This window comes from Parasteatoda tepidariorum, chromosome 1, assembly GCF_982258835.1.
Source record: "Parasteatoda tepidariorum strain Cologne lab strain chromosome 1, Ptep-v5.0, whole genome shotgun sequence".
Classification (NCBI taxonomy): Eukaryota; Metazoa; Arthropoda; class Arachnida; order Araneae; family Theridiidae; genus Parasteatoda; species Parasteatoda tepidariorum.
Genome location: NC_141755.1, coordinates 51048252 through 51071053, shown reverse-complemented (window position 1 = coordinate 51071053; position 22802 = coordinate 51048252). Strand labels below are relative to the sequence as shown.

Here is a 22802-nt window from a genome sequence, read left to right as displayed (position 1 = left end):
TTATTAATGAAAATTATAAAATATTTTCTGAGTTGTAGTGATTGGATTACCGCTAGAGGGCGAGTTGATCACACAGCCAAAAAAATAATTAAGAAAGTTAGAAGTTTTTTTAAATTTGAAATTTAGTTTAACTTAAAACTAAATTAAAATTTTTTAAACAGTGGAGGGGCCAGCACAATAGGCTGGTTTTCCTATGTTAGGGTATATCTTTCAATATTTTACATTTCGGTTGCTGAGGGCTCTTTTATTTTGTTTTCAAATCATTATTATTCTTTTTAAACGTCGATAAATGTTCTGGTTACTGTTATTATGAACTTTTCACTTGTATTTATATCGAAATCAATAGTTCTCATCCTAGAAATGAAATAAATAAAGTAAAGGGAAAGGAATGAATAGTAATATAAAAATACATTTCATGTTATTAAAAAATATTGAAATGTTATTCTAGATTTTATAAGATAACGCGTATTTCACCAATTTAAGTCATAATGTGTTGATCGTGTATTTGATAAAGTAACTTTCGTTTCGGAGAAAAGATTTATGTGATTAAAGTAGGAAGAAAAAACGCTTCCTTTCCAAGATATTTCAAAAATGCTTAGTTTTCTTGTTTTGTTTTAATTTCAAAAAAATAATGCTAAAACTTTCGTAAATGTAATAAGATTACGAAATGTAACGAAAATAAATGAGCCATCAGGAGCAACTGAATGTTACCCAAAACTGTTATTTTTAAAGTTTTTTTCAAGCTTTTCGTCTTTAAGTTCTTTGCATCATTAAATTTTTCAATTTCTTTATCGAAAATATATTGGTTTATTATTATCTCTAATTCTTTCTTGAATTACTATTTACAGAAATTAATATTTTTTTGAGAAAATCTTGTATCAGTTAATGAATGTTTTCATAAACAAATGTAACTCAATTTGAAAAGAAATTACACTGTAATGTACTAGAATCTAGTGAATCGTATCAAAATTAGCTTAACACTTGGAGAACTTCCTTTTTTTAATTAAAAAAAGGTCAGGTGTGTTTTGATTATTTTAAAACAATCATGAATCCAATTTCAGTACATAACATACCAAAACATTTTTTTAATTCAAATGACTAGATTTTTCTGTCTAAACGTATTTACTTCAGTTTAACTCAACTATTACCTAGTCTAAGAATTAACTAATTTTTAAAAAAAAAAAAATTATGAAGAGAAAAAAAACCTTATTAAACTTCATTTTGGGCATTAGGATCGGTTGAGAATAATTTTCGATAAAAAAAAAAGCATACATTGAAACATGAGAGTTGAGTTGCACTGTGAATAATCAGCCATATTTGTATTGCAGAGAGGACGGTGTTGTTGCAGAAAAATGATCTTATTGCAGAGCTGAAGCAAACAAAGGATATAGAAGGTGTGAGAAAAATGAAAGAAGAAAGGAGTAAAATCGAAGAAGTCATGGTAAGTAAGAATGATTTGTCCAAATTACCTGTTATTTTTTATATATATATATAAATTATTTAACGCAAATTATTTGCAATTTTCAGCATTTTGAAGCAATTTTAAGAAGAATCAACTGTCTTTTAAGATTACCTATTTTGTTAGTGAACACACAATTAAATTTATTATATTGTTTGAACACACGGTATAAGAATTGGTTCAAGTTTCATAAAATCTCTTATCTTCAAATTTTAAAATTTAAGTGATATATTTTTTTATAATTAAATTAGTTAAAAAAATATCATGCCGTAAAATATTTATTTAAAACTAAAAAAAAGGCCATTTAAAACATAATTTACTTCAAATCTTAAAAAGAAAGAGATAATTTCTAGCTATTACTAAGAACTGCAATTTAATATTTTAAACATTTCTGTTAATTTGTAAGAGCCAGAAACAGATTTTTTGAAACTTTCTTAGTCTTATAGCATTATGAAGCTATATAATTTATGCTGAAATTCATTTGATTAAAAAATCGTCTGCAATAGACATTATTTATTTTAGCCATTAAACTTTTTCTGTGATTAACTAATGGTACCTAATATTTTTAATAGATTCCTTCTATTTTTATTTTAAAAGTATATTCCAAAATCTGTAATTATTTTCCAGTCTGCACTTTTATAAACATTATTGCAAACTTTTTGTGTCAAATAACTAAGAATTTTAGATATGAATTTGTTTCTAAACAGAAAACATTCTCCCTGTAAGTAAAATGGATTTAAGTGTCTGATATTTTATTTCTGTTGTATTTAGACTGCAGACATGGCCCAGAATTTTAAAGCGGAAAAATTCGTGGATCAAATTCCAGAAGTAGATGCAAATGGATGTGTCATTCCACCATGGAAAAGACAAATGCTTGCCAAGAAAGCCGCAGAAAAAGCCAAAAAAGAAGCCGAAGAACAAAGAATTGTAAGAAACAGATCCAGACTTATAAATATTTGTAGAATAATAGTTCTTACTATATCAGAAACGAATGAATAATTTTATATTTCAGTAGATGAATTTCAACTTTCGTATTAGTGAAACTCAAGGTACATATGTAATACATTTTGTTATTAGATGAAGCAATTTAACAAACTCCCACCCTCGATTTTCCATTACAGAGTCGGATTTCATGCTTACTTCTCACCTGAATCTTTTTCTGCAATTAATAAAGCTTTCTCAAACTTTTAATGACAGCGTGACTCGTGTGATATTTTACGGTACTATGAGGACCGTTTGTTTTCAAAATTTGATTGAAAACAAATAAATGAAATTCAACATGACAATACTTTTCGTGCTCTGTAAAAAATTCCAGATCATATCGCTGTAGAAAATACCTGTACTTTGAGTGAAAATCCATAAAATCCATTTTTCCGTAATTTTTACTGTAATATCTGTAATACTTATTTAATTAAACTGATTCAGTGATTTTGTGATAATTACTGTAAAAATTATGGTTTGTCATATTTAACATGTTCCGGCAAAAATTGATTTTACGGTTTAAAGTACCTGCACACTGAGTGCCGGTATTTTTTACAATAATTTGATCCAGAGTTTTCACAGTGCAGTATATGTTTCTTATTTTACTTTAATATCACTTCACTTTTCTATTTAGTTATTTAACGCAAATACGTATATATGCGTACTTCCAAATTATTATTTTTTTACTTTTCTATTAATGCTCCAAATATTTTAAGCACTAAACGGAGAAGAAAAAAAAGAAATACAATGTTTCATAATTTTGTATCCATGTTTATTATTTTTAATTTGTTCACACCCTGAAAAAAATTGTCCTATTTTATTTTATCAGAGAGAAGCGGAAGCAAAGAAACTAAATTCCATCCCTCCATGGAAACGACAATTGCTGCAAAGGAAAGATCCCCCTAGTCCAGTGACGCAACTAAAGTAAGCTAATGGTTGTTTAATTTTTTGCATTATTTTTCTAATTTATTTCTTACTTTCTATATATTTTTATTTCTTATTTGTTAACATTTTCTGTTGGTCAATTCAGTTCTATCTTTGTTGTAAATAAGAATCCCATCACAATTCACTATTGATAAAATGTTTAAAGAAGTTAAATGCACGTTTCTTATGTTAAAACCTATGGTCAGATAATTTTAGTGGTTAGAAAGTTTGTAATAGATTGAAAGTTTTTAATACAAAGATAGTAAAAAAATGATTTTTGGACAGAAGGAAGGCTAATTATTATAATTAACACCTTATTTATTTCATTACTGTAGGTTACTTATTTAACGAGAATTACCAGTTTATAAATGCGAAATGTTTTTGTGTTTTTTTAATTTGTCTTTCTGGTGCTTTAATGAAGTATTTCTAAAAAATATAACAAATATTACTCAGACATCAAACAGTATTTCCGTTACGGGATAATTACCGGAAAATCGAGAAAAAATACAGCGAAACGGAAGCGATTGCGGAAAAAAATAATTTTGCGTACAATTAAAGGAATTTTGTGTTTTTGCTTAATCCAAATTTTAAAAAAATTAACTTTTCGTTAGTAAAATATTTTTAAATTATATGAATGTGGCAAGATATAAAATGAATATAATATAATGAATAAGTCAGAATAAAATGTCCCGGGAGGCATTCTTCGGGGTCGAGTAAAATGTCTATAGAGAAATGAAAAAATTGAATGACATGTTTTCGAATGCACTACTGTGAAGGAATAAAATGAAAATAATAAATATAAATTAAATGTTTCTGAATGCATTGTTAGTGCTGGGATAAAAATGTCTATGAAGTAATGAATACATCTGAATGAAATGTTTCTATGTTCATTGCTGGTGGTGGGAAATACAATATCTATGGTGAAATTAATAAAGTAGAGTAAAATGTTACTGAAGGCAAAGTTTGATGTAAAATAAAAGTATCTTTGGACAAAATAATTCGATTAAAAAAATCAAATAAAATAAATAAAAATTCGCATAATAAATTCGAATAAAAATGTTTTTTAGTTCATTTTTTATGGTGGGATAAAATGCCTATGATTTTCTATTGTGGCGGAATAAATGCCTATTTGTAGTGAACGGTGGTCTATGAAAGAATGAATAAATCCTAATCGAATATTTTTGAATTCATTTTTAATGCTGCATTATGTATCCATAATATAATAAATAAAGTAAAATGTTTCTTAGTTCATTGGTAATGGGGGGATAAAATGCCTATGATTTTTTTCTATTATGGTGGAATACATGTCTGTTAGTTGTTAACAGTGGTCTATGAAAGAATTATTAAATCTGAATAGAACATTTTTGAATTCATTTTGCATAATATATCTATGATATAATAAATAAAGTAAAATAAAATAAAATGTTTCCGAAGGCATAGTAGAATAAAAATGTTTATTGGGAAAAAATAAATTTGAAAAAAGTGTTTCTTACTGCATTGTTTCTAGTGGCATAAAATATCTGTGATGATATGAATAAATTTGAAGTTAAATTTTTTAATGCATTGTTTGTAGTGGTATACAGTGTCTATGTTAAAATGAATAAATCTGAAGAAAAAAATTTTTTTTGGATTCATTTTTTGATGCGTCATAATACATCTATATAATTAATAATTCTGAATTAAATTTTTTTGAATGCTTGGTTCGGGCTGAAATAAAATATCTATTGTGGAAGGAATAAATCTGAATAAAATGTCTGTTGTAGAATTCATTTTATGAAAGACAAATTCTTGTTTAAAGTTTCATAAATGATGGAAGACTCTTTAAGAAACTACTAAAAATCACCTTACTTATTTTTCCTTCTGGAAGAGAGCCACCAAAAATAAAGCAACATATGAAAGGTCAGCATAATACACTACTTACGTCTCTTATGTGAGTGCAACTTGTTTTGGGGGGAAATATGTTCTTGACATTTATTTTAAGTTTTGCGGAAGTGATTAATTTAGCCTTTAAAATAGTTTAATGTGTCAGATGAATTTCAAACCCTTGCTTGTACAAGAAATACATGAGTTTGATATGCTACAAAAGTATAAATATAGATATTGTGTCTAGATATTTAAGCGATTTAACCAAAAAATTAATCTCCTGTTGGTTTAAACTTATATTCAAAAAGTTAAGCTTGCTATTGTAGTACTCCCTGGAAAAAAATAATTATTTCTATCTGGTGTAGCAATTAAGATTTATTTTATGAACGAAACCAATAAAATTATTTTATAAATCATGGAACAAATTCATTTTTCGAACTTAGTGTTTTTGAAAAACATATTTAGTGTCAATGAATCCTTCAACTTTCAGTTTAGTTCTATAGATATTTCTAAAAATATGTTGTTTCATATGTGCTAAAATTAAATTCCTCCAAACCTTTTATGAAATCTCATTACCGAAAGAAGCACAAATCGAGGAGATAGATGAAACGGATCAAGGATAAAGTATTTTTTTAAGCTTTAAATTTCTATTTTTATTGTTTCAACACAATATTTTTCCTCTTTTTTTTTAATAACACAATTATGTTTTTAGTAGTTTATGCTTCTATGAGTTTGCTTCTAGGAGAAGTTATGCTTCTTATTTAATTCAAAATGTTAAGCAGATAAATCTCTCTAAAAACTGATAGTTATGTAATTTTTGCTTATTTTCAAATTTAAAGTCGTTAAAGTTTATTTCTTACTAACTATTTGCTCATACTCTTTTTTTAAAGTAAGATGTTAGTTTTGCTTTTTCCCTCTAAATGCTACTTTTTTTTTCTTTCAAATTACGCTCTTTGTTTCTGATATAAATGTATAATATGATCCCACTACAAAAATTACTAAAATATTATATTGTTCTAGTATATTATGTGATTCTAATTCATTATATAATTCTGATAAGTTGTCGGATTCAGATAAGTTATCCGCTTCTTTAAAGCTGTATGCTTCTCTCTGATTCTTTAAAATTGTATTATTCCGAAACATTATATGAGTCTAATAATTTTTTTTCCTTCAGTGTTCACAGAACGGTGTCACAACCTGTTACTAAAACTATTGATGCAACACCGCCAAGCACCCCAGAAAAACATATTGAAACATTACCCAAAAGTCCTTGTTCCAGTCCTGACCAAGCTCCAACGGAACAAGAACCTCCACAGAACGAAGATTCTGATGATATTCCTCCAAATCCTTGGTTACAACAACTTAGAAAAACAAAAAGTGTTTATCGATGACAGTAAACTTTAAGAATTAACACGAACTAAATGTAGTGAACTATTTCCTCACTAACATAAAATAAACTTTTGTTACAAGTTTACTTTGCTAGAGCAAGAAATACATTTTGATGTTCCATTAAAATATTTTCCTTTCATGGAAAAAGTAAGAAAAAAAAACATCCGGAAGATTTGAAAATTCAACTATTTCAATATAAGTTGAAGTTACTAAAATGCCAATGTGACAGAATATAAAGGTACAAACCTTTTTTTTTACAGAATTTAACTTTATTTGATAGCAGACAGCTTTTAGTTTGAAATTTGTGAAAAGGTTTTTTTATGTCTTTTGCTTTTTAAAACTTGACATTTTTAAAGATTTGGATTTAATTTTGCTCACAAAAATTAACTTGTTGAAGTTAATTATTATAAATCATGTTTCTAAAATACAGCGTCATGATCAAGTGTCGATTCGAACAACTCCAGATATCGTGTCGTGAACAAGTACTGTGTAGTATTGAGTCATATGTTGTCTAAGTCAGATCTGTAGTGATATATCACATTCCACTTGAATAACTATTTATATTGGTGATAGTCTTTTTTTGTGATGTTTTTGATTCAAACATTTATAAAACATCACCTAAATGTATAATTTCTTTGTGTAGTTAAATTTTTAAACACTTAACCAGGTTTTAAAATGCTAAAAATGCTTGTTATATTAAATTACGTTCAACAAATTTCACACTGATAAGATTAATCCATATCTTAAATTCAATGATTGTTTTTACTGAATTTATTTTAATTTTTTATTGTTCTATATTGTGTAATAAATTTATTACAATTTTTAGTACTTATTTTTAGATTTGTAAAATCATATTCGAACTTTGTATCATATTAAAATATTTGATAACTTAGAAAAACATTTAATAACTTAGAAATTTTTTTAAGGACTTAGAAAAATATTTAACAACTTGGAAAAATATTTAATAACTTAGAAAAATATTTAATAACTTTAAAAAAATATTTAAATCAATATTCGTTATATAATTGGATTTCTACAGATAAATCAATGAAACTAATATTTGACTGCTATTGTTTACAAATGGTACTTATGATAAATAAAATACAAACAATTGATAAACAATTGTCATTATAAAATTTTAAGTTTAAAATTATTTGCATGAACGAATGAAACGTATCCTGCATTACTGAAAATAACACTTTTATGCAAGAAAAGTATGTAGTGAGCCGATAAAAATTACGAACACGTGTGTAAATAAGAATTAGCATGGATTTGCTCAAACAGTATTGTAAAATAAAGAGCTTTTGTTTTTATATATCATTGTTACCTTCTGGTATTGTTGATCAAAAATGTAAATAACTGTTTCTACACTAAAAGTTTATTGCAGCTAGCAGTAAAAACTTCTTTGAATGTAACCTCCTTTATCAGCTAAAGAAATAGGCTTTGGTGACTAGTATTTTTGTAAAATAAAAAAATAAACCAAATACTTGTGGGTGAAATGGTGCCGGTGTATTTGCCTTCCAACTTGTTATATATGTTGCACGGGCTGACAAAATGATTCGTGATATGTTCTGATGATTGCTTCTTTTCCTTTTTGTAGAACATTGCAGAAGAATATTTTTGATAAAAAATATTATGTGCATATCACCAGCTGAAATTGTTTTCTTGTAAATGCAAAATAAAATATTTCTGAAAGTTTTGGATCTCTTACTTAAATTTAAACTATTGACTTATTTTTCAATTTCAATTTAAAAGCTAATACAATTAAAAATAGATTTATATCGAACATTTTATTTAAAAAAATTGGTTGAAGGTTAGAAAACTATAATTTTCTACCCTTAGTCTACAAATTATTCTATATAGGGGAGTGTCAGGTACCCCCGCCCACTGTCAATTTCATATGCATAGACTATTTTTTTTTAAGTCAATGGGCCATCGGGCATTAATTGTTATATTAAAAAAAGATTATTTTCAAAGTTTCAAGTATTTATGCAGCTGGTAACATGGTAAACAATATTGTTGATATATAAAAATATGTTGAATACAGTAGTCATGAAATTAAGAAAAATTGGTTGAATGCTTCGATTAAACTTCATTTTAATACTAAAAAAATAATTTTTTCTATACATACAGCATTAAAGTATGTAGTCTTAAATTTAATTTGCACAAAGAAGGAAGTTCATATGCGAAAAATTGTTCGAGTATTTACAAATTCACAACAAAATTGGATTTCGGGTAGCCCCGCTCACATGAATGTCGGGTATCACCGTCCAATTTTATTTTGTCGATAAATGTGCGGTTGCAAAGATTATTATTCTTTTGCTTCAAATTTGAATGTTATATGCATTTTTAACAACAAATATTGTTGTTATTAAATGATAGAATTCACTAAAAATATATAAATATGTAATAAATAAAATAATTTTGTGATGAAAATGATAAATGAGGTTTATCTATTGTCAATACATTGGTCATTTTCATTTACACCTGAAAAAACAGTCAAAAAACATAATTTTGGTAACTGGGTGGGGCTACCCGACACATTTTGAAAAGAGCTGAAAAACGTGTTTTTTTAAATTTCTATTTTTTTAAGTTAAACTAATTTTTTTTTGTTTATTCTTTTTGCATTATTTAATCAGATGATAAAACAATAGAAACATACAAAAATATTGATTATTACTCAATATTATACAGAAATATAAGCAATACTCCTTAAGTGGGCGGGGTTACCCGACTCTCCCCTAAATATTAAATTGTTTTGTCTAATTCTAAACTTTTATAGTGGAGTACTTTCTGGGTTAAAGGATGATACTGTACAAAACTTGGAAACTAGAATTAACTTGTATGTTACTGGGAAAAATAATCTTCGGTCCTTAATTTGTTTCAATAGTTTTCCTATAAAAAAATTATTTTATCTAAAAAAAAAAATTCTAATAGAACTAAATATTAATATAATTTTTTTTAAAAATAATTTACGGTTTTTAGTTTAAAAGATAAAAATTAAATTTATATTTTATAATAATTCGAAAACTAATTAATAATTTTCTTCATTATAAAAAAATTGAATTATTTATGATATGTTAACACCAATTTATTCACATATTTTAACTCTAAAGATAAATTGTACAAAAATGACAAGTTGATAAACCATTTTATGAGGTTTCTCGTAAAAATAAATTTTATACTTCAATCATTACATTGAATCTTTATTGTAAAAATTTTGAACTGTTCAATATATTTTATTATTATTCAATACATTTTTATTTAAATTATTTACATGCTAAAAATTACTTTAAAATTTTTGACAGTTAAAAAATTGTTATTTGCTTTGATATTTTTATCTAAACTTACAAAAATCACTCTTTATATTAAATTACTTAAAATATAAAAAATTAAATTGAATTGTAAACAATAAACTTTTTTTTTGCAAATCAAATTATTTTTGCAATTTATGCAAATTTTTTCTCTAAGAAATAGTATTTGAACATAAAGCTAATGAAATTAATTATCGATGAATAGTTTTATTTAAATTTCAGTTGAGCCTTGCACTGTTAAAAATTAATAATATTTACTTTATCATGTTTTTAATATTTTGTTTAATGTGTTTTAAGGATGTAAAAATATGGCAATACCATTAAGGAATATTTTAATGTTTCGATAACTAATCATTAAGCATTAACTTTTCGTAGATTAAATTTCATTATGAATCATACAGGAAAAGATTTAGCCATGGTTAACATAGGATATTGATATTTTCAAGTTTATGAAGTCTTTAAGAAACAAAAATTAATTCTAATGTGAGTTTTTTTAAATTTTCATAAAATTGAAAGTAGTTAAATATGGGAGTTTGATACAATGATTTATTTTTATCTTATCGAGGATGCTAGTTTGGGTGTACAAATTAGGTCGTTCAACACATTTTATCGATAAAAAATTATTAATATTTTATTTTTACAACCACATGGAAAAGCTTAAAATATTCATAAGTTTTTACAATTTTAAAAATAGAATAATTTCCAATCTAGTTTGTTTTTATAGAGACACTTTAAAGGTTTATTAAAAAATCTTTTCTTTGCGTATCTTTTTAATATTTTAATCAATTAATTGTTTACAAATGACAATTTACAAAAAAATGCAGATTCTTCATTAAATTTTTACTGTTGATTAAGCTTAGAAAGAATTATTAACTAATAAACTATTACTTTGGAAATAGCAAAACAAAACAAAAATTAAAAACACTTTGTAACATATTAAAGGCACACAAAAAATATTGCTTAATATGTAATTATGTTTTTCCATGATTTAATGAACTTACAGTCCATGCATATTTTTAAACTTAATGTATTATTTCACAAAAATTTGTTCCTTGAATACTAACCTTTCTATATATATAACATAAAACATTGCACACTTTTAAATTCAGTTTCTTCCTTTATATATTTCACTTTCTAGAATTCGCCGGAATGTCAAAAGAAAATCTAGGTTCCTCTCTAGATATTCTAGCTTTTTCTTCCATTGTTAAATTTGGCGTTTCAGGTTTTTCGGCCCAGTGCAAAATTATTTCTTGATCGGATGGACAAGCTTGCTTAAAAACATCGTCATTGTAAGCCCAGTTAAGGTATGCCCACAAATTTACGAGTTTCGGAGAGATATCAAATTTCTTAAAATATTTAGCAGCTATTCGAATTTGGTGCAATTTGGGTATTAGTTCACAATCCAAATGGGTTATATGGTCGGCGCATATAAATCTAGTAGTCTTGGATCGTAAAAGGTCATCAATTTTGGACAATTCAGTCTCCAATTGCGTAGAGTCTTTAGAAACATCCTTAACATAATAACAAAACTTTTGGAACACGTCCAAACACGATTTGTCTGCATCAACATCGTCATAGGTTAATGAGTTAGTCGGAAATGTATCATCCAAATACTGGATAATTTCATCCACATTATCGATGGCTGTATCAGAATGTACTAGAGCCGGTACTCGACGAAGAGTTAGTTTTTTGAATACTTCCGGTGGCTTGGCGAAATTGACAGTTGCCACTTTGAATTGAAGTTGATCTCTTGATGATTTGATTAGAAGAATCATAAATACCCTCTGGCAAAATGGACATCCGCCATAACGTTTTCCATCATCTCCAGCTTTAACGAACAATAGAACTTCTTCTTGAGTATTCATGTTCTATCTTTATAAAATTAGTGAGTTCACAAACAAAGATTCAATGAAGATAATGCTTCAAGCTGAAACAATAGTCAAATATATCTTCAAAGCAAAATAATCATGATAAACCATAAATTATTTCAGTTAAATCAGTTCAGTCAGAATAACTTATTCACTTTAACGTTTTCAGCAATGTATACGGAACGAAGTTTCTGTTTTCTTGAGAACTTTAAAAGTTTACCTTCTCGCAACTACAGAAAAACTCTTAGATCCTTTGGGTGCCAAAAATATCTTTTTGGCAAAGATATATCTCCCACCTCCTTTCTCCTTAAACTTGTCTGGATATTCTGAGGATGGTTTCAACGTGGATTAGAAGGATTTTTTTTTCTTTTTTAACTTTACTATTTTTTCTTTTTTAGAAGAAGCTTCTTGAATGGCTGTTTTTAAATATTGCTTATTTGAAGGAAAAGGTTTCGTGAGAAAACAGGCGGTTCAAAGTGTTAGGAAAATTTAGATGCTCATTTTCTCTCTCGATATTCCAAACAAAAAATCGTTTTTTTTCCCCACCGTTTTTCTTTGATACTGAAACACATTCAGCACATGATTAGATGCGTATGCAAACAATGAATTTTTTTTTTTGCTTAAAACTAGTATCGCTTCAAAATACTGTATCGTAAAAAAATTAATCTTGATAAGAAAGAATGGAGTTTAAATACTCTTATAAAAGTTACGTGATTTCAATATGGCTAATCAATTAATCCTGAAGTTTGAGTTAAAAGAAAAAACAATATGGAGAAAAATATCTTCAAACAAAAGATGGTAATAACTTAGTATGACCAACATGAATTTGCTTATATATCTTTTGCCTCGTATCGGCTATATTTTATCCAAACAAATTGCTAGATACAGTATATTACTATGATCAATTTTCTTATTTGATGGCAATCCTTTAATTAAAACCATTAAAAGGATAATTTTTCCAAAATCTTAGCTATCGTAAATTTTCTTCAATCCCCTTTATTAATTTTGCTTCATTTATAAGGCGTGTGTTAAAAAACTTCTGAACAATTCTTATTTAAATGGTTAATCATTTTTAATAATAATATGTTTATCATCTGAAAAAATGTTTTGAAAATAACATTCAAAAACTGAAAAAAAATTACGAAAAATTGAATTTTAACAAACTGGACTACAATTGACAAATTTGAGCTTAATTGTTTTTTAATATAAATTCTTACAGCAAAGAGTATGTGTGGATAAAAAATATTATTAATTTTAATGTACGTATTTTTTTCAGATACTTTTTTAATTTTTTTTCCTTTTTCTTCTACTCTTAAATTTTTATGAAAAATTTTATAAGTCCGTAAAAAAATGCTTGTTTAATTATGGAAAATTTATAGAAAATTATTTATGGGTGCTTTAATTTCGAAATTTATTCTGTAACGAATTACTTCTTTTCGCTTGCAACATTAAAAAACCAATGAAAAGTCTTGATTTATCTTTGTATTCTATTAAGTCAGTTAAATTTTATATTTTAAACATTTTTCCAAATATAAATATTTTGGAGAAATTTAATCAGCAAAATGTTGCAAAAAAGTAACTTATTTACCTCACACTTATTTAGCAAAGTCTATACTTTCTCACTGCATAATAAGAAATAAATATTGAACTACTGATGTGAGCATATTTTATAGCATAAAGATAATATAAATTTGTAAAACTCTTTAATATACAGCTCAAATACAGCCATTGTTTTGGAGAAGCAATTCTTTTAAACAAAATTGGAAAACTTTTCCTACCGGTGCAGCTGTTTTCTTTTGAATAGTTACTATTTAAACGTATCAGATAAATACCAGTTGTCGGATGTAGTACATCTATTATTGTATAAGTTGTGGCAAGAGCAGATGCAGTTAGTTAATAGAAACCGCCACTTATATAATACTTTTTTTAAAAGTAATGATAAAATCTGACCAATGGGAAAAGAGGTAATAAAACTCTGCGTCAGAAGGAAGTGGTTAATATTATTTTGAGTTGTGGATGAACAGTGAATAGGAACAGACTGCTATACCAATCTAACCACAAAAGTTCAGAAGTTTTAGCTGTCAAAGCTTCTAGTGGTTAGCTTTTTAAATGATAAGGATATTTTTAAAAAAAGCAATTTCTTAGGTAAATTTTCATGATAAAAAATTGCATTTTTTACTCAATTTTTTAAAGTTAAAAATACAAATTTGAAATATTCTTTTTTACAATACTTCGTTTAAAAAAGCTGAACAAATATGAAGGAATAAAGAAAAAACGTGTGACAAATACAGGATTTTATAGAATTTTACATTACTTTATTTGATAAAATTTAATCGAATATATATATATATATATATATATATATATATATATATATATATATATATATATATATATATATATATATATATATATATATATATATATATATATATATATATATATATATATATATATATATATATATATATATATATAATGATTTTTTAGTAAATTAGTATTGAGAGCAACATGATTGAAGAGTCCAGTTGTGCATAATCTTCTTTTATTAAGTTGCGATGGTGAAATAGCAGTTTAACCCCTCTCCAAAGCGGGAGAGGGGGAACAGATATCCCGTCTAAGCTGACGGATTTTATGTTAGCAAAACAAACAACAAAAAGCCACGCAAAATCTTGTGGTCTGCATTTTATAGGATGATTAAAAAGAGTAAAAAGTCCAGCCATATGGTTTTTTCTGTATTCTTACGCCTCATCAAATTTATTTATTACTCAAAGCAAATCGTTTAATCTTTCCTTATATGGAAGTGAAAGATCTTAAAATAACTTCTCTTTTGAAGTATTAATCTAATTATTATTCATTGGCATGTTTTTAGCCTTGAAGTCCCAAAATAGAATTTCTACCCTTATCTTTTACTAAAGATATTTAATAAAAAGGAATGAAGTTTTAATGCTTTTATTAATACAAAAGTATTTAATTTTTGTATTACATCCCCCCCAAAAAAATTTTGGTAAGCCAAAAGAAAATAATAAAATTAAGAATACTACGAATATATACTTTATGTTGGTATGACTGTCCTCTTTCCTACTATAAATAACCTTTTTCCAATATGTGAAAAAAATTATTTACAGCAACAACAATAAAAACATAATAATACACTTTATCTATTTGAACTAAACAGAAAGAAAAATTTAAACATTTAATATAACTATTCTAAAAAACTTTTCAAAAATTTTCACACAAAAATATACAAAATTTTTATGTAAAACGACCTGGACAACAATTGTCATTTATTCAGAATTTAAGATTCTGTATGGTTAAAATAAAAAATATTCACAATTTTTATGTGAAAGAGATGGACAACTAAGTGTCATTTAATCAGAATTTAAGATTCTGTATGGTTAATGGGGTTTTTTTTACTTGATGAAATTCTGTATTCCCCGTTAAAATGGAAGAAAACAGAATTTCATGAAGCACTGTGTAATTGAGAGATCCATACTGGATAAAACAAAAATAGTTTAGAAAGTTTTTTCTCAGTGTTGAGAAAGAAAAAAAGTTCAAGTTACTTCGCCCTCACTCCTAACTGATGCTGAGGTAAACATCTCCACACCACGCGATTCGGATCTCTCAAAAATATAGGGATTACTTCTTCCCTTGAAGAAAGTAAAAATTTCTTTTGGTGACTATTCATGATTTAATTTTAACATTTGTGGGCTGTGATATTTCCTAAGCTTTGAAACATGTACTATTTCAAAATTTTGTTTACTTAAATTATTCTTTTTATTTATTTTGTAATTAACTTCTGAAATTTTTTGAAGAATTTTATACGGTCCACTGAAAGGAGGTGACAACTTCCTCGTATTAGGATAAGTAAATTCTTCAAACAGAACTAATTCATCATTTTTAAAGTCTATATCTAAAAATCTAGAATCATAATAAATTTTATTTCTTTCATGATATTCTCTAGTTCTTTGAATTGCTATTTTCTTAGCTTCTTCAACAGGTGGATAGACTTTTTCATTTAAGGGATTTTCGTAGGGGAGTCTACCATGCATGAGGTATGCAGGTGGAAACTTTGTTACAGAATGGGGAGTTAAGTTATAAGTATTAACTATATCTTTTAACAAAACAGGCCAGGGAGTTTTAGTAGGTTTTTCATTGATTTTACATTTTAAACGGGTAATTATTGTTTGACCAAGGCGTTCAACCTTGCCATTAGACTGCGGATGATGTGCAGTTGTCAATAATTGTTGAATTTTATTATGTTTCAAAAACTTTTTAAAATGAGAAGAAGTAAAAGCAGCGTTTCGATCACTCAACAAGGATTTAGGAATTTGATTTTGAAAAATTTGATGCAAAAAATTTGTATAAGTTTCTGAGCTAATGGATTTTGATGCAAAAGCCCACATGTAGCGTGTAAGGTGGTCAATAATTAAAGTTAAATATTTTTTTGTTGAATTATAGTAATTCAATCCACCAACACTATCTATTGCTAGTAAGTCAAAAGACTGATTAACAGGGGGTAAGGATTGTAATAATCCAAATCTTTTCTGTCGCGGTTTTTTATTTAATTGGCATGTATGACAATGTTTACAAAATTTTGTTATATCTGAAGTTATGTTGTTCCAATACAAAACAGGGGTTATTAAGTTAATCATTTTCTGAACTCCTGGATGATTAAACTTATCATGAGCATTTTGCAGAAGTCTTAATCTTAACGAAAATGGAACAACTATTTTAGTAAAATTTTTCTTACGTACACACAAAACATTATTGATATCAACAAATTTACCTTGTAAGTTATCTTTCCTTTGAGCTTCCACTATTTCACTCAAATTCAATAAATGTGAAACATGAACATTATTATTTTTACTATTACTTTGGACAATTGAATGTGTTGCATCTCTCGAAAGCCAATCTGCTTCAAAATTAGCAGAACCTTTTGTGTATTTAATATCATATTCATACATACTTAACAATAATGACCATCTAAATAATCTTCCTTTTAAATTTTTAACATTTCTTAGCCAAACTAAAGCAGCATGGTCTGTATGTATGGTGAATTTTTGTCCAAAAAGGTAATGATGGAATTTATTTAAAGAATCTACAATAGCAAGACATTCAAGTTCTGTAATTGCATAGTTTTTTTCATAGTCCCTTAATGAACGAGAATGAAAAGCTACAGGATGCAATACACCACATTCATCTGTCTGTTTTAGCACACATCCAATTCCAACTAATGATGCATCAACAAAAAGATGACATTCATGATTAGGGTTAAAAATTTTCAAAATTGGTTTACAAATAATAGCATTTTTTAAAAGTTCAAAAGATTGTTGACATTTTTCTGACCACACCCATTTTACATCTTTCTTTAACAAATTATTTAAAGGATGTCGAATACTTGCATAACTATCAATAAATTTATTGTAAACATTTATTGATCCGAGAAATCTTTGCAATGATTTTACATTTTTAGGGGGCACTAATTTTTTAATCACTTCGATATTATGGTTATCGGGTGATACAATTCCATTTTTAATTTCATATCCTAAAAATTCTATTTGTTTTTGCAAAAATGAACATTTTGAAAGTTTTAATTTTAAGTTTTCCTGTTTACAAATATCAAAAATCTTTTTAAGATGGGTTAAATGTTCATCATAAGAATTAGAAAATATAATGATATCATCAAAGTAGTTTGTAGCAAATTTAATTTTATGTTTATTTAAAATTCTACGAACTGTACGTTGAAAAATGCTCGGGGCATTCTTCCAGCCAAAAGGTAATCTTAAGTATTCAAATAGACCATTGTGAGTAGCGAATGCTAATTTCTCAGTGTCATCAGGATGAATACGAACATGATGATATCCCTGTGATAAATCTATTTTAGAATAATAACTACTATTAGACAATTTTTCTATTAAAGTTTGTATTAAAGGTAGAGGTTCAGAATCTGTTTTTGTAATTTGATTTAGTTTTCTATAGTCGATACATAAACGACTCTTTTTATTTTCATCTTTTTTAAAAACTAAAGTTACTGGGGCAGCATAAGGGGATGAACTTTCTTTTATAATGTTATTTTTTAACAATTCCTCTATTTGTAAATCAATTTCTTGTTGTTGTTTTGGGGATGTTTTGTACGGCCTTAGAGATATAGGTAAATCTGAGGTTAACCTGACTCTTTGCGGTTCCATTCGAATTTCTCCTACGTCGTGTTTGTGTTTTGCAAAAATATCATCATAACTTTCTAAAATTTCTTTTAAGTCCACATTTTCTATTTTGCTTTCATTTTTTATTTTTTCGTCGATATTAACCTGATAATGTGTGCACCCATTACCTAGATTTATCTTCGAATCATTTGAAATTTTTGGACATTTTTTCTTTTTCCTATTTGTCCTTTTCCTTTTATTTTTGTTACCCTTTACATTATTTTTTTCAATGTTTACTTTTACTGAAACATCTTCAACTTTTATTTTTTCAACATTTTTACCCTTAACATTTTGAGAATTGTGCTGTCTAATGTGCAAAGATAAGTTGTCACTGTTAAAATTAGCAGAGGTGATCAATCTCTTACCAAATTGAGTAACAACTGGCCCGACACAATCAATAAACAAACAAAACTCTTTGCAAGCCTGCAACCCAAGTAAAGCATATGGTAAATCAGTATCAATTACAAAAAACTTAACTGACTTAACAATTTTGCCTAATTTAAGGGGAAACTCACAAATTTTGTTAAGTGTTAGTTGTCCTTTTGTTTGGGTAACCTTTAATTCCTTACATTTTTTAATAGGAATATTCAATTTTAACACCAAATCTTTTGGTATTACATTTAATGTTGACCCGGTATCAACATTCAATAATATCTCTTTTACTTTTTCATTTTTATTTTGTTTTGGACGTCCCTTTACGTATTCATTTTTCACTTTATATCCATTTAGGTACCTATTTTCTACTATATATCCATTTACGTACTCGTTTTCAACTATATATCCATTTTCGTACTCATTTTCAACTATATATCCGGATATTAGTAATTGCTATTGATTACTTGTCATATTTTGAACGTTCACATCAACCACATTACTAGGGTTGTTTACACACGAAGAGCCCATGTGAAATTGATTCAAAAGTCCTTTCTTTGAGCAATATTTACATTGATTCAATGGGTTCTCTTGTGTAGTATGATGTATTTTGGGTTTTGTCACATTCGGGGTTACATTTTTATTTTTAGGACAAGCCGGGGCTTTATGTCCTGGTGCATTACACTTAAAGCACTTAATGTCATATTTCGGGTTTTCTAACTTCCTAACATATGGTCCCTTATTAGATTGAAATTTATTTTTATCTAAGTCACTTTTAATTTTTTCATAAAGTTTAAGTTTTTGTTTAAATTCAAAAAGATTACTGGCTCCATAAAGAACTGTTTTATTATTTGTTTGGTCTGGTATTCCTTGAATTATATATAGAGCTAAGTCATCAATATCACTTTGAGTAGCTATTTCTCTCATTTTTAGGAAATATTCTTGAAGAGTTTCATTATACCTTTGTTTTCTTTTTTGCAACATTGCATGTACCTCTGCACTATTGCAACTAAGTCCAAATTCTTCAAGCAAAAGATTTTTTAGTTTTTCATACGAATTTAACTGAGTTTCACTTCTAATTAAAGTTAATGCGTTACCTTTCATGCATCTTTTTGCAAATAAAAACTTTTGCATATCAGACAATTTAAATAAATTAGCATGAGTTTCAAAATTTTCAAACCAAGAATTTATGTTATCATAGCGATTTCCATTAAACATAGGGGTAACTGCTTCAATATCTGAAAAACTAACTACTAATTTTGTTTCATTTTCCCTATTTATATTATTACTAGAACTTTGACTATAGGATACCATATCTTCATCAACACTAATTTTTGTACATATAGAATTTAAATTAACTTGTGTAAATTGATTTACACAAGTTTTAGTTGGTAAATGTGGTTCAAAATCAGTTTGAGTGTGTTTACTCTCAAACTGAGTAGTTTCCTCCTCATCTTCGGAGGGATTTTCCTTTACGATCAAATTTTTTAAGTGATTAAAATCACATAAACAATTTAAAATATGCTTGGCAATTTCCTCCTTATTTCCTTCACTGGAAATATTTAGAATGTCTGAAATTTTGATTAAATCCGAAAAAGTAAAAGTATCACAAATTTCTTTTAGTTTGTTTGCAAATTCATTATCGTTAGTTTCAAAAGAAAATTCTGAAAAATTAAGAATTTTGTTACGGTTTAATCTAGACAAATCATTTGGAAACAAAAGTTTAAATAATAACTTAATTTTGTTTGCCTTCGTTACTTTAATTGACGTTTGAACCACATCTATTTCTTTTAAGAACATTTTAAAAGCAGTATAAATGCACTATATCATAATAATTAAACTATATATCATAAAAATAAAAAAAAAACAATATAAACACAAGAATGCACTTCATATTATTATGAAGGAGAAAGGAAAAAAAAAAAAATGCAGATATGCACGGGATTTATCTTTGTAATAAAAAAAAAATAAGCACTTTTATCACACTTCGAAGGGAGAAAAAAAAATCTTTTTCATATAAAGGAATTTTCCATAGGAGCAAAAGCTCCTCTAATTTTTCGAATAAACAACGCGCACATATAACAAACGCGCACATTTTTCTTTTCTTCTTTTTTTTTTTTATTTATTTTTTTTTTCTCACAACATCTTGATTAGGACTTTCGCACACTTGATTAGGACTTTTTAAAACACTAATCGCACACTTCATTGTTTCTGAGAGCACTAACAGGCATTGTAAACACAAACGTTTTCATGGCTGTCACAGTCTCAGGCAAAATCGAAGCATTCTGGTACCGTAAATTCACCGATGAAGCAATTTTTCTCCCGGGTGGGTGAGGAATCCTTCAGGACCTTCAGGGCGGCGTTAGGCGATCTCTTCCGGTTGAATGAAGCTTTTTCTCTTCAAACAAAGAGGGTGAAACAGGTATTTCCAAGGCGACGAAGTAGCATTCAGTTTAGGTATAGTTCGCAATAGCATTGCACAAAAATTTTCTTTTAAGGGGTTTCCTGCACAAAGCAAACATCCTGCGAGGCTTCTAATGATTTTTTAGTAAATTAGTATTGAGAGCAACATGATTGAAGAGTCCAGTTGTGCATAATCTTCTTTTATTAAGTTGCGATGGTGAAATAGCAGTTTAACCCCTCTCCAAAGCGGGAGAGGGGGAACAGATATCCCGTCTAAGCTGACGGATTTTATGTTAGCAAAACAAACAACAAAAAGCCACGCAAAATCTTGCGGTCTGCATTTTATAGGATGATTAAAAAGAGTAAAAAGTCCAGCCATATGGTTTTTTCTGTATTCTTACGCCTCATCAAATTTATTTATTACTCAAAGCAAATCGTTTAATCTTTCCTTATATGGAAGTGAAAGATCTTAAAATAACTTCTCTTTTGAAGTATTAATCTAATTATTATTCATTGGCATGTTTTTAGCCTTGAAGTCCCAAAATAGAATTTCTACCCTTATCTTTTACTAAAGATATTTAATAAAAAGGAATGAAGTTTTAATGCTTTTATTAATACAAAAGTATTTAATTTTTGTATTACATATATATATATATATATATATATATATATATATATATATATATATATATATATATATATATATATATATATATATATATATATATATATATATATATATATATATATATATATATATATATATATATATATATATATATATATATATATATATTCATAATTATTATTGTTATTTAAGAATAATTGATAAAATTTAGATTGTCAGGTATACATTTACATTATGAAGAAATAAAATTTAAACAATAAAACAAAAAATTAGAATGAAATCGGTCAAATAGTATCTGAGAAATCCAATTTTAAAGCTGTTACATATTCAAATTTGATTTCGCGATAACTATTCAATTGATGTCGTTCAGAATTTATATTTCGTCATTTAAAATAGCGAACATTAAATTGATGTAAAAATCTGTATACCTTCCAATTCAAGCATTTTTAAACTGTTATTAAATAAAATGATAAAAAAATTATTAAAAACCGCTCTTAACGCGTGGAGTTGATTTTGAAAAAATAACATAGTTATGTGTAAAAAAATTTCTATCTGCTATAAAAGTTGTGGAAATCGCGAAATATGAAAAAAGTAAAATTTATATTAATGGGTCCAAAATTTTGATCACTCTTCTGCCAAAATTATTAGGGCCAAAATATGGGTACCCCCTTATTTTGACATTCAAAAGTCCAAATTTGTTTTCAAAAATACTACTGCACTAGGTAAGAAAGTACGTTTTTGCCTCTGATTTCGCAACTTAATCGTCTTTTTTAACTAATTAACTTATTTAAGGCTAGGCTTTCAAAAAATTAAGATAGAGTTTTCAAACGGGAAGAGCAGATCATTTGATGAAAAGTTATTCAAGGAGTTCACTTTTTTATTTTGTACACTGTTCTCATTATTCAGGTGTTTGTGATAATGGTATTAATTTTTTCTCATTCTTAAAGGAATTATAAATGTCTGTGTGAACAAATGAAAAGTAGGATTTCGTTTTTATTAAATCTCCTGAATTTGAACTTTTTAAGACAGCTAATCTGTATATTTCGGTTTTAATAATTTATCGAATTATTAATAATTCAATAAACAATCGTATTATAAATTTTTTCTTCTATTCATCAAATATTTATTTTTCTGGTATATCTTAAGGTAGGCATTCACATTATATTTTACAGGGCATTGATATTATTAATTTTTTTTTAACTTAAAATATCGTCTGCACTAATTAATTAACATATTTGAGGCCACACCCGCGAACCATTAGGATTGAGTCCTGGAATGTGTGGATCCGATTATTAAATCAAAAATTATTCTTGGTGGTCCGTTTTTTTTCCTTCCGTTTTTTGCACTGTTCAATTAAATATAAGTTATTAAATAAATCAATTTGTTGCACAATGC

General features: G+C 26.9%; 2 protein-coding genes across 7 annotated transcripts in view; one reads left to right on the top strand and one right to left on the bottom strand.

Annotated features, from left to right (window-relative positions):
- Positions 1–8312, top strand: part of f (espin protein forked) — a 274759-nt gene extending 266447 nt beyond the window's left edge. For 5 of the 6 annotated variants that reach the window (XM_043049623.3, XM_043049573.2, XM_043049683.2 and 2 more), the window contains 4 exons: positions 1329–1441; positions 2231–2386; positions 3270–3364; positions 6402–8312. In XM_043049623.3, coding sequence (XP_042905557.2) covers positions 1329–1441; positions 2231–2386; positions 3270–3364; positions 6402–6618 — 581 coding nt within the window. In that variant the 3' untranslated portion in view covers positions 6619–8312. Of the gene's footprint in view, positions 1–1328; positions 1442–2230; positions 2387–3269; positions 3376–6401 lie in introns of all 6 variants that reach the window. The other variant, XM_087163590.1, reaches the window with a different exon arrangement.
- Positions 8313–10682: 2370 nt separating this feature from the next.
- On the bottom strand, positions 10683–12120 carry LOC107444742 (chloride intracellular channel exl-1). The gene has a single exon (XM_016058962.4). The coding sequence runs from the start codon at positions 11793–11795 to the stop codon at positions 11058–11060; it is 738 nt and encodes a 245-aa protein (XP_015914448.2). The 5' UTR covers positions 11796–12120; the 3' UTR covers positions 10683–11057.
- Positions 12121–22802: the final 10682 nt, after the last annotated feature.

Bases quoted from the DNA above. Each gene is read 5' to 3' on its own strand.
- LOC107444742 (XM_016058962.4), bottom strand. From the start codon at position 11,795: ATGAATACTCAAGAAGAAGTTCTATTGTTCGTTAAAGCTGGAGATGAT.